The following is a 13,507-nucleotide window of genomic DNA, read 5'->3' as shown; positions in this document are numbered from 1 at the left end:
GATAGAACTGATAGCTACTGAGAGGACTCGTCTGCTGACTCTTATGTTTCATGGTGTCCGTTTGAACTCGCGATGTTTCTTTTTACGTGACGGATATACTCGTCATGAAGAAACGGCGATGTTTCTTCTTCCGTGACGAATATATTCGTCATGAAAGAATTGCAATGTTTTTTTTTCGTGATGGATATACTCGTTATGAAGAAATAGCGATGTTCCTTTTTCCGTGACGAATATACTTGTCATGAAGAAACGGCGATGTTTCTTCTTCCGTGACGAATATATTTGTCATGAAGAAATTATATACAATGTTTTTTTTCGTGACGAATATACTCGTCATGAAGAAACGGCAATGTTTCTTCTTCCGTGACGAATATATTTGTCATGAAAAAATTGCAATGTTTTTTTTTCGTGATGAATGTACTCGTTATGAAGAAATAGCGAGGTTCCTTTTTCCGTGACGAATATACTCGTCATGAAGAAACGGCGATGTTTCTTCTTCCGTGACGAATATATTCGTCATGAAGAAATTGCAATGTTTTTTTCCGTGATGAATATACTCGTTATGAAGAAATAACGATGTTCATTTTTCCGTGACGAATATACTCGTCATGAAGAAATAGCGATGTTTCTTTTTCGTGACGAATATACTCGTCATGAAGAAATGAATGTTTTTCTCAGCGGCGGGTATACTTATTATCGAGAAATGGCAATTCTGAAGAGGTTATGTTGAGATATTTTAAAATCGTCAATGACAAATTGAGACACATTTATAGCTACCATAAATAGAACTAGAAACTACTGATCGGACTTTATCATATTTTTAGCTTTATCTCGTTCTCAACTAAAAATAAAATATGTCAAATAAAAAAAATATCAATGCAAAAATATCTTTATCCCTTGAATCGTCTTTATTATCGAGGGGATTATGCATCATGGTTCTCAACTTCTCATTACACATCGGAGAAAATTCTGTCTCTTCGAATTTGGCAATTTATTGTTAATTTGGAAATTTACGTATAAAAATGTACTACAGAGCGGTTCCGTCTTAGGGCCTCTGAATTTCGGTGGCGACTGAACGAATAATCCACGGGTGACCAAATCTAATCGCTTCTTTCGGGACTACCGTTTAAAGCCGAAATTATCGAGCCTCCGTTTAATTTAGTGCAGACACAGGGAAGTCCATTAACAGGCTTCCGATAGAATGTTAAATATAATATTACTCTCACAGAGCCGGGCTATTCATGCGAATTCGTATCGTCGGAGATCAATATTGAAACGGTGGAATGCTTCCGTGTATTTCATCCGTCACAATCAATTCGTCGGTGATTCTCTATTCGCGATTCCATTAGTTTCGGGATAAAATAAATCTAGTCCGTGGGATGTTCGTGAATTTCCGCGAAATATTCCGACCGAATAAACTGGAACGTCGAGCACGGTGTGACGGGCTTTGCAATTGAACCTGCTGAAAAACAATTATTTTAAAAATTACCAATATTGTTCGCTGTAAAACGGTATCGTTCACGATCGCCCAACGTTCGCTGTCGATTTTTGAATTTCATTTCGCGTTACATAGAACGAGAACGGAACGACCAGGTCGAACGGCAGAATTTCTGCAAAATGAAAATTACCTTCGTCGGGCGCAACAAATGTGCGACAAATCGAAATTTCTTTCTTTCATTAACAATTTCCTTGGCCACCTTCAAAAAAACATCGTTCGTGCACATGATCGAGAACGAAGTGAAACATTCAAAGCGATCGAGTTTTTTCGCTCACCCGGTATATGATAACAAGCTCCTGGCGGTCCGATTTCCGTCGTGTTTGGACTCATCCTAATCGGAAAAATCTCAGCTGTCCGTTGCTGCTGCGACCATGAAATTCAGACGAACATGATCGAAAATCGTATGATATTTCTCGAGCTTCCCTCAGTCATTCGAGACGCTGCGTGGAGGGAAGTGGCGTGAATTTGAGCGTACAAATTTCGTGTATATTTAATCGCGCACCGTTGTAGCACACTCCTGCGAACAATCGTATTAGAGTGATCCTGGAAACAGAAGTTCAGGGCTTGACGAGCTTCCCGTCCTAGGGTGGACTCCGCCCCCTGCGGTCGCTCGATTCGAACTCGACGCCGAGCGAGCGAACCAGCGGCTTCCATGCCCGAATATCAACGGAGGAAATTTCACTTCCTTGGTCACCGTCAATGGGATTACCATCGTAACTCAGTTAATTGAACTGTACCGCGTAACAAGGGTAATAACCCGCAAAATGGTTCGTAGCCTGCACGCCGCGGCAACATCGGATAAACACGTCGCTTTCGTCGCTGCGAGCGGTCGACGAACAAGCTGGAAGAAGAGGGGGGAAGGGGGGAGGGGAGGACGGTGTACGACCGAAATTTTATTCAATCGGCTGCCTAATTTCCGTCGCGCCCGATTGGGCCACCGGCGCGTCGAATTTCCGGTACCGGATTTCGAATGATTTTTCCGGCGCCGCGCGTCGCGTACGCGCTGTGCGTCGCGGAATTATTCCGCGGAACCTTTATTCGATAGAACTGCCGGCGCGAACGCGGCTGCAAAAAATTTATCGAAATATAAACTCGCGCGCCCTTCGGTCTCGAATCAAACTGAAATCTAAATAAACTTCATTAACCCTCCGCGGGAGCCAGAGAGAGAGAGAGAGGATTTTTCTATAAATTGGAAATATTTTTCGGATTTGTGCCGGCGGTTTGTATTTCACGGTTTCCCGCGCTGATTCACGGGTAATATTCGCGGCGGAGTTTTATTCTTTGCGGGCCGCAGCGGAATGTGTTTTGATGTACAAACTGGTTGTATACTGTTGGCAGTGAACGACGAGTATACTCGTAACGAACGAATGGTAGTTTTTTGTGGTGGCAATATTTTTCGTAGCGACGAATATACTCGACATTAAGAAATAGCATCGATTTTCTTTTAACGACGAATATACTCGTCGTAAAGGAATGCCAATACTTTTTGTAATAACGACTATACTCGTCATGAAGAAATAACAATGTTTCCTTTTTCGTGACGAATATACTCGTCATGAAGAAATAGCATCGATTTTATTTCAACGACGAATATACTCGTCGTAATAAGAACGGCAATACTTTTTGTAACAACGACTATACTCGTCACGAAGAAATATCATCGTTTCTTCTTTTAATGACGAACATATTCGTCGTGAAAAAATGGCAATTCTTTTTGCAACGGCGACTATAGTCGTCATGGAGAAACGGCAATGTTTCTCACTGGCGAATATATTTTTCATGGAGAAATGATAATGTTTCTCACTGGCGAATATACTCGCCACGAAGACACGGCAACGTTCCCCAGTGACGAATATACTCGTCACGATGTCACGGCAACGTTCGTCAGTGACGAATATACTCGTCACGATGACACAGCAGTGTTCCTTAGCGACAAATATACTCGTCACGAAGACACGGCTACGTTCCTTAGTGACGAATATACTCGTCACAATGAAATGGCAATATTTTATAGTGACAAGTATACTCGTCACGATGAAATGGCAATGTCCCTTAGTGTCGAATATACTCGTCAGAAGAAACAGCAATTTTTTATCCAACGACGAGTATAGCCGTCATGAACGAATGTTCAATGCGGCAATGTAAAAAGCTTTGCTGCAGCAGTATTTCGCCACGAATGCGTAAAATCCGCAGGCAAATAGCTCCATAATTCTCCAGAGCGGTTCTCCAAAAAATTCTCGAGAGGAATTTCCTAAAAATCTAGTGACAAATAACCTCGTGGACCACACACGTCCGATGGAGCGTTAGAACTGTCTTGAGCCCATCACTACTCCTTTCCATCGGCTCGGCGGGAGGAAAAGAGAACGCGGCGTAGAGACCGAGAAAGGAAGAAAGAGAGACGGACGGAGAAAGAGCGAAAGAGTGAGAGAGAGAGAGAGAGAGAGAGAGAGAGAGAAAGAGAGAGAGGGCGCGAGGCTTCGATCCATGTGTGCCTATTGTGTGCGTGTCTCTACGTGTGGTCGAGTGGGACGCTCGAAGCGAGACGGAGGATCGTTAATCGAAAGGAAAGCATCGGGTCGGACGGGGACAGCGGATGGGAATCGTGCGCGGGAGGGGCGCGGGTGCGAGGGCGGCGGTGAGTGGGGCCGCAAATAGATTGGGGAGAAGGAGGGAGAAGGACGGGGCTAAAAAGGGAGAAGGGAGCGAAGGAAAGAATTGGCAAACTCGCAACCGGACTATAAAACTCGCTGCAAAACGAAGGCGGCGAGCACGAACGATCGGTTTGCTCGTCCGTGTGCACGCCTCGCCCCGCGAGACGCGGGCTCTTTTGTCATTCTGTTTCACTTTCTCCCGGGCCGCGTGCCTCCTCGTCACTCTCCCTGGCTATCGATTTTTCAAAGGCCGAACACAGGCGAACGTTTAAATACAAGACGCCTCTTTGCCGTGCTTCGGAAATTTCTTTACACGCCACCGGCCCCTATTGTTTCCCTCCCCCCCTCCACCCGTCCTCCACCGCCGGCTCGTTCGCTCTGGCCACTCTTTCGATATTTCGGCCGAGTTCTCGTTTCCGTTTTGCGACGACCGTCCGAGAATATTTATCCTGTACAGGCCGCTCCAAAATTGCCGACGCGGCGAGCTTCCTTGCTGGCTGCCGGGCGAGTGTCGGTTTTGTGGAATGCTACAGGGTGTTCCAAAGTTGGCGGAAAATTCGAGGACTCCCTGAGTATATCATTTTTCCTAATTCGAAGAGTATTTGCGCGAAGGACTCGGGAGTCATGGTCGTGGAATGCTGGGTGCGATCTACAGGGCGTTTCAATGTTGGAGAATAATTTGAGAAAAATGTGAATCTTCGAGCGAGAGATTATTCATTATACTTGTCAGAAAGATATCTTCCTTCAGCAGGCGGAAATCATACTTTTAAAATGCAGGGATCTACAGGGCGTTTCAATGTTGGAGAATAATTTGGAAAGTTGTGAAACCGAGGTGAATCTTTGAGCGGGGGCGTGCGATTTTGCTTGCTAGGAAGGATATTTTCATTTAACAGGCGGAAATCCTATTTGCAAAATGCTTGTAGGGATCTATAAGGTATTCTAAAGTTGGCGAACAATTCGGGGAATCGCAGGTTCGCATACTGTTCGAGACTCCTTGAGTGAGAGATCATCTCTCTTGCTATGGAAAGTATTTGCACGAAGAAGTCGAGAGTCATGATCGTGGAATGCTGGGTGCGATCTATAGGGCGTTTCAATGTTGGAGAACAATTTGGAAAGTGGTGAAATCGAGACGAATCTCTGAGCGAGGTCTTGCGATTTTGCTTGCTAGGAAAGATATTTTCGTTTAACAGACGGAAATCGTGTTTGCAAAATACCTGGAAGGATATATAGGTTGTTTCAAAGATGGCGGACAATTCGGAGAAGCGCGCAGGTTCATATACTGTTTGGGACTCCTTGAGTGTATCATTTTTCCTGATTCGAAGAGTATTTGCGCGAAGAAGTCGAGAGTCATGATTGTGGAATGCCGGATGCGATCTACAGGGCGTTCCAATGTTGGAGAATAATTTAGAAAAAAGGTAAATCTTCGAGTGAGAGATTACCATTATACTTGCTAGCAAAGATATCTTCCTTGAGCAGGCGAAAATCATGCTTGTAAAATGATTTCAGGAATCTATAGGGTGTTTCAAGGTTGGGAACTAATTAGGTAAAATGAAGGATGATCTGCTGTAAGAGAATCTTTCAGCGAGACATGACCTTCCTTGCTGCGAGGGCTATTTGTGCTGAGGAAATCAGTATTATGTTTATGCAATGCTGGAAGGAATTTACAGAGCGTTTCAAACTTGGGGATCAATTAAGAAACAGCTGAAATGATGTTGCATCTTTATGCCAGACGTTTCTACCTGGCACCGGAGATGCTTGTTGCTGGAAAGATGAGAATCATACTCGTGGAATGCCCGACGAGATCTACAGGTCGTTCAAAAATTGAGAACCTTCGACTAGAAAAGTATTTAAATATTTAAAGCGACAATCTGTTATCGAAAAATTGATATTAGAGGTTAGGTGATATTATAGTATATTTGGATTTTTTAATTTGTGAAATCTACAGGGCGTTTCAAAATTCTCGTGTATACCAAAAGGAGAAGAAAAGATTTTGTAATAAACGGATCATTAGCGTCAAATATTGAGATTCAAGCAGACTATGTAAACAATCGATTTTTTAAATAATATGTAGACTATAAATATCTTTATCTTCTCATGTATTACAGATTTTGACGAATAATCTTTTTTTCGAAAAAATATGAAAATATCGTTTCAAATATATTTTAACTATACATATAATATACATTCAAAGCTACTATTCCAAAAAATTTGATTTCCCAAATCCTCTATTACATGTGAAAACACAGATATTTATAGTCTGTTTGCTATTACAAAAATCGATCCCCCCCCCTCCTCCAGTCCTGGATTCAAGCAATTGCACGAACCGCTCGATAGCTTCTTGAAGCCATCGCCGGCTGTGGGACGAGCGAAAATAAACGAAACCCATTGTACAAGCCTTCCAATGGATGCCGTTGTTGCTCGAATTGATACCCGCGTGAAAGTTTGATTAATTCGCAGAAGTGACGCTCCGCCATATTTCATTTCCACGGGCAGCGCGCGACGAGCGTCTGTGTGGCATGCACGCGTCCGTGTACGCGGAAACATTAACGGTTTAATTAACTGACATTCTTGCGCGCTGCGTTTCCACTGAAAATAAGGCGCAGTCACCGTCGAACGATATTTCTGACAGATCGGAGATCTATTACGACAGAATAGAAAGCGATACTTTGATCGTGCTTACAAGGGGAACTTAAATCGTGGAAATCGCTTTTGAATTGGCATTGGGTTCAAATTATATCTAATATCTTAATAATTATATATATTACATTTAATATCGAAAAAGCCTAATAGGAATTTTCAAAATAGCTCTTCACTTTGCAGATATTTTGATTTAAAGTTTGTAATCTTAGAATCTAAATATCTCGAAAACGACACATTTTCGGGAAAATCGTTGAACACAAAAGTTGCTCGATCTCAAAAAAGAGTGAACTCTTGAATGAAACGTTTTTCCCGGGAATGCGTTGTTTTCGAGATTTCTCGATTCAAAGTTTTCAAATGTTCATTACCTTTAAATGAAAATATCTCAAAAACGAAGGCATATTTTGAAATATCCTGTGAGAGTTTTTTACATGCTTTAATTCACTCTCGTTTCAAAATCGATTTTCACGCTCGCGAGTTTCCCTCGTAAGCGTCGCGTAGATTTGTCCGTTTGCAAGTCATCTGCGACCGCGTCTGCACTAACACCACTGGAATACGCGCGTTTGAGTATACTTAGATGAAAACTATTTTAGAGCCGGGTAATGCATCAAGCGGGGACCGGGCGACCGCAGCATTTGAGGTTACGTTCGCCGCGACTCGTTAATGCGTCGACCGCCGAGTCACGGGCCCGAGAAGCACCACAAAATCATAGCGATCCAGCCGATAGAAGCCGAAACGATAATCGCGAAAATCACCGCGAATTCTCTGTCGCGATGAAACGGAGATCTCTTCTCGATTCACTCAAATGCAAACGGAACGTGTGCGAACACGTCGCACATAACCTAATCGCTGTTTCCACTTTCCAGAAGCGACTTTCCGAGTCGGCAAACGAGCGGAGGTAAATCCGAGTCGAAATTCGAGTTCGCAGAGAAATCACGGTATCTGACAGCGATCTTGAAGAACCGACGAATTCCAACGATCCGCGAACTCTCTTAGGAATGCCACGGTGTTCCGACGGGGCCAGCAGCGCGGCAATTAAGACGGAAGTGATAAACGTCGAAACGTCACGCGATAGTCTCCTCGCCTAGAGAGAAATTGATAGACCCGCGATAGAGAGAATGTAGCTTTTGGCCACGGGATCCCGCGCGAAGAACCAACGCGGCGGCGGCTCCCCGTTCCCGGCGCACGTGGGGCTCTCGCGTTTTGATCAATGGCTCCGTTAGAAGCCCTTTATTTAATTGGGTTGGGAACGCGTGCGTTACCGCCGCGAGATAAATTGCCCGCGAGTTGAGAGCCGCTGCGACCCGCACGGTCGCCGAACCATTGCTGACGAATGGCTGTTCCCGGCTCGCGCTGTCCGCCACGGTTCTCAACCAGTTTACGAGGGGAATTTATTCCTAGAATCGTCAGTGACACGGCGGACGTGCTTGTCAATTATTAAGAGATTAATTCTTGGGCGCAACCGTCGCGTGGCCGATTCGATTTTAGACAATTTTTTCGGTCGTAATCTAACCTTCGAATTTTATATTTGAGCCGTTTATTTTGAAAGTGGCATAAGTCACTTTGTTTTTAAGTCGATATATTTAAGGGTTTGCGTTTTAACACGTTTAAAAATATGGATGCTAACATTCGAGAGGATTTAACTTGTATTTGTTATCTCAGGAGATATTGATATTTTTCTCAGTATAAATAATTTTGTATAAACATTAAAAAATCATCACTTTTCATTACCGTAAAGTAACTTATGCCACTTTCAAAATAAACGGCTCATTTATCCGTAAGGCATTTTTGTCATAAATGCGTAAAATCTGCGGTCCAATGATAATATTTCTGCGTAATTTTTCTGAAATTAGATCAAACGATTTGAAATTTTCCGAGACGATGGAACATGGCTACACAATGCGTAGAAAATTTTGATGCCTAAAAAATTGTTTAAATTTTCGTTGGACGCTCGGACGAAAAAGTTGAAAATCCTATTCCTTTTTATATTTATTCTCGTAGCATCCAATTGCTATTTCTGCAAAAATTTGTTTACGCATTGCCTAGCAAATTAATTCTTTGAGATTGATTCCATTTTAGAAGGTGTTTCCCTCTCGAAAAAAGATCAGAGAACACGCAGAAGTGTATCTCAAACTTCGATAATTTTTAAAGGCTGCCAATAGCGTACACAAATAAGTTTATTTAATGAACTTAATAACAATAAGCTTAGTTTAAAAATAGATGCATAAAATTCGCAGTCCGGTAACGATGTTTCCTTTTCTATTGAATAAAATTGAATCGTTGAGAAATAATCTCGACGTAACTTATAACACGAACCATAATGCAACCCATGTTTTTCGGAAAACCGGATCGCTATCCGCCATCTAAATGCAAACTTGTTCTTTCAAATAACGTAAGGATTTTTTGATTTCTGTTCGCAGTCACCGGGTGTGATGCCATTTTACGGCGACTCGAGCGCCGGCTTCCGGCCGGCAGCCGGGTTCGGGAATACAGTATGGCACCAGGGAGTCGCCCCCGTGGGAGCAGTCGCGGTTGAAACGTCAGCAACGCCATGGCCACCTCAGCAGTTCATCCAGCAAATACCGGCCCCGAATCAGCTCGAAGAGCTGAGGTACCATACCCAGTACACCACCGCGGCGCCTTACCATCCGCAGCCAGGTAATTGAAGAACCGAATCGATTCCGGCCAATTTATGAATGGCACCCATATTGGATCCAGGAACCAATGCGGGCCGGTCGTTTGGTCGATCGCCACGACTCCGGCCCGCCGGCAATTTGAACCTACCACTTTGGAGACCGTTCGATGAAAATTCACACGATTTGCATTGTACCGCCGATGTCGGAACGCGGGGATCGAACTAGTCGCGGAACTTTTTAATAGCTTCCATTTCGAACAGCACGGAATTTTATATATTATATATTATACATTATGCATATATTATATAATATATAATATGTTATATGTATATTATAAATTATACATTATATATTATATAATATTATATTATATATTATTATTATTATTATATTATTATAATATATTATATTATATTATTAATTATTATATATTATATATATAATATACATATAATACACATTATATATTATGTATTATATATTATAAATTAAATATATTATACAGTAGTATGGGTAACCCGGGAAAAAGGAGATACGATTTTTCGTTTTATTTAAACACACTTGATGTCCAGACGTCCATTGAAATGTTTCACGAAGGTATCGTGAATGTAGTAGACAGCGAGCCGGTATCTCCAATGACCGTAAATTTCGAAGGTCGTATTTGCAATTTCTCGGACGAAGAAACAGCGAGAGAGGACCGGCCCTGTTTGCCGGGCGTGCTTTTCCGTTGAATCAGCACGGGAATTTTCTGATTACAGTCGCATATCAGCAGCAGACTTTCATTACGACGGATCAGTCGGCGTTTCAGCGTGCCGGGGCGACAGGACAATACACAATCACGGGGCAGCCCTCGCCCTTGCCGCCGGTCGCCCCGCAAACGGTACCATCGACAGCTCAGAGGCCACTAAACGGTCAATTCATGGATCCCGCTGCCGCAGCGACCCAATCAGTTGGTTATGAAAGGCAGGATTACGTGAATGGCTACCAACAACAGGTACGTTTGCCCGAGAATCCTTTTTTGAAACCCAAACAAAAACCGATCTTCATAAAATATGCTGCCCGGCGTCCACGGTGGTTCGCGCCGGATATCAATCATCGCCTTTTGGTCTCGCAATCGTTGAAATTATAAAGTTGCTTCGCCGACTGATCCAGACCCGGAGGATCAGCGGCGCAGCACACACTCGACGCCGAGACGCAGCAGATTTTATGAAGACGCACAGCCCGTGACCGGGAATGAGGAACGATACTGCAACCGGGAAAACCGATTTTAGTTATAGAGCAGGAATGATGATGTTTCCAGGACGTGACGATGGCACCGCCACCGTCGACGACCCCGACGAGCCGCAGCAGCTCGGTGCACATGGAGAACCAGCAGCAGCAGGGCACGCAGCAGCAACAGTCGCAGCAGTCGCAGCAGCCGCAGACCGACACGCAGGTGAAGGGATTCGCGGCGATCGCCGCGAGCAATGTGTCGGGAAACGAGATGCCTGGGTATCCACTTCAACCGGGCCCACAGAGTTTACACAACTCTAACGGATATCCAGGCTACGTGGAAATGGGTCAACAACACGTGGCGAACCATCAGTGGCAGCAGCAGGTTGCGCAGCAGCCTCAGCACCAACAGCAACAACAACAACAGCAACAGCAGCATATGCAGAGACAGCACACGGTGGGGGATGGCGGCCAGCGACACATCTGGTCGGATACTAGTACCGGCGCAAAGATCAACAACGTGAGCAACAGCATGAACTGGTCGGACGGAACGATGCAGCAACACCAGCAACAACAACAGCAACAGAAGTCCTCGCAGCAACAGAATATGCAGAGCAACAGCATGAAGGCACAGGAGCAGCAGAGCATGCAGATGCAGGCTCAGCAGGAGCTGCCTAGGCCAGCCAGTCACATGAGCTGGGAGAACGGCAGCGTGAAGGAGCCGCAGACGCCTCAGTCGTGGTCGGACAACGCGGAGAGCCAGCAGCAACCGAGCCAGGGGACCTGGTCCCGGCAGAGTCCGAAGCTGCGGGACGGCCAGAATCCGAGATTGACACCCTCTAGTCAACAGCAGGCGCAGCACCAGGCCTGGCTGCAGCACTCGCCGAAGCTGTCGGACCACCAGCAACCTCAGCAGCACCAGAACGCCAGGATGACGCCGTCCGGACAGCAGCAGCAGCAGCAGCAGCAGCACGGCTGGCAGCAGAGTAGCCCGGAGTTGCAGCAGAACACGAGCCAGTCGAACAACCCGAGGCTAACGCCGTCCGGCCAGCAGATGCAGCAGCAGCAACAGCAGCAATGGTCGCAGCAGACGAAGATCGAGAAGAGTCCCAGACTGACGCCGTCGAACCAGATGTCCTGGCCGGACACGCCCACTAGTCAACCGAATTGGTCGCCGAACAGTATAAAGAGCGACGGCAGCCAGCAGCCTCAGCAACAGTGGCCCGACTCCCAGCCCAGCCCGAGGAGGACGCCCGGGCACCAGCCTGCCGCGTGGCAGCAACAACCGCAAGAGACCAAGATGGAGAGCCAGATGTCCTGGTCGCCGAGCTCGGTGGCGGAGAACCAGCCGACTTGGGGCCAACAGGCGACCAAGCAGGACATGCAGAACTCCGGCGAAAGAGTGCTGTGGCAGCAACAGCAGCAGCAGCAGACCAGCGACGCCAGTAAACCGAACGGATTCTCGGACGGCCAAGATGCTCAGGAGAGTAACGTATTTGCTCAATCTAATCGTGTTAATTTAAACAGCCGACTGAAATCGATGATACTGAACAAGCAACAACAGCAGCAGCAGCAGCAGCAACAACAACAACAACAACAACAACAGCAGCAGCAACAGCAACAACAACAACAACAACAGCTGCAGCAACACCAACAGATGCAACAGTCCCAGCAGCACCAGATGTCCCACCAGGAGCAACAGCATCACAGTCTCCATCATCAGATGCAGTCGCAGCACGTGAACAGCAACAGCGGCGCGAACGGCGAGTACCATCACGGGGAGGACAGGGTGCGGGACGAGAACGCGGAGAAGCTTCAGGAGAAGCAGAACGATCAGTATCTGAGTCAGTCTGGCATGATCTCCATGTCGCAGTCGAACGAATCTCTGACCGGTAATTTTTTATTGCATAGCCACCACCCTCGGGTCGATAGTTTGCCCGACGGTGGTGGCTTATGGGAGTGGTCAGGAGGAGGCGGCGCGTTGACGAGCAGCGGCGCGCTGCCGGAGAACGGGATCCCGTCGATCGAGAGCTTCATGAAGTTCGGCGAGGCGAAGACCAGCCTCGAGAAGCCGTGCGAGAAACCGTGCGAGCGCGTCGGCGAGCCGGAGAGCAGGGAGGAGGAGCTCTGGAAAGAGGGCGACAAGAACGATGACAATCAGACCGATGACAAGTCCTTCCAAAGGGGCTTGTCCGCGGAGCGGGGTAACGGGTTCGAGGAGCGCCCGACGAAGAAGCTGGAGGAGAAGAGCGAGGCCGGCGAGGCTCTCGAGTTCCAGGGCGTGACGTTGGAGGAGGACCGAGCCGAGAGTGTGCCGGAGAAGGAGGCGTCGACGACGGACGCGAATTGCGACAGCTCTCAGATCATCAAGCAGGAGAACCTTGGGGACTACGCGTGCTCGGGCTCGGAGTGCGCCCCGTCGCCCACCGCCTCGTCGAAGAGCGACGGCTATCAGGCCAGGGAGATCAAGACCGAGCCGGACCAAAGGTCGCAGGACGCCAGCGAGTCGTATAAGTTCCGTGGTGACGGCGGGCCGGCGAAAGTGTCGCCGGGCGTCGGTTCCTGGTGCTGCCGCCGCGGCGGCACCGAGCAACCGACACCCGAGCACCTGCGCGAGGGCTGCTGCCAGGGTCTGCAGACTCGGGACGAGATCCTGGCCGATTCACCCGAGAAGCCCGATAAGACGGACGCCGGCGGGCCGCAGAGCCCGCGCGCGGTCCCGGCCACCACGAAACTCCAAGATCACTTGGACAAACTGAAGAACAATGTGAGGACCGAAGTGCCGGACTGCAACTGCTTCCCAGCCGACAAATGTGAGTTGCTATTGCGTATTCAGCACGACACTAACATTGAGAGAACACACTAACCACGAC

The 13,507-nt window shown here is 46.8% G+C and overlaps 1 protein-coding gene across 7 annotated transcripts in view; it reads left to right on the top strand.

Annotated features, from left to right (window-relative positions):
- Tet (tet methylcytosine dioxygenase-like) overlaps nucleotides 1–13,507 on the top strand; it is a 247,985-nt gene that overhangs the window by 219,833 nt on the left and 14,645 nt on the right. For all 7 annotated transcript variants that reach the window (XM_076526256.1, XM_076526254.1, XM_076526257.1 and 4 more), the window contains 3 exons: nucleotides 9,207–9,444; nucleotides 10,181–10,416; nucleotides 10,723–13,447. In XM_076526256.1, coding sequence (XP_076382371.1) covers nucleotides 9,207–9,444; nucleotides 10,181–10,416; nucleotides 10,723–13,447 — 3,199 coding nt within the window. The remainder of the gene's footprint in view (nucleotides 1–9,206; nucleotides 9,445–10,180; nucleotides 10,417–10,722; nucleotides 13,448–13,507) is intronic.

This window comes from Megalopta genalis, chromosome 14 (genome assembly GCF_051020955.1).
Source record: "Megalopta genalis isolate 19385.01 chromosome 14, iyMegGena1_principal, whole genome shotgun sequence".
NCBI classification, from domain to species: Eukaryota; Metazoa; Arthropoda; class Insecta; order Hymenoptera; family Halictidae; genus Megalopta; species Megalopta genalis.
This window is presented reverse-complemented; position numbering and strand designations above follow the sequence as displayed.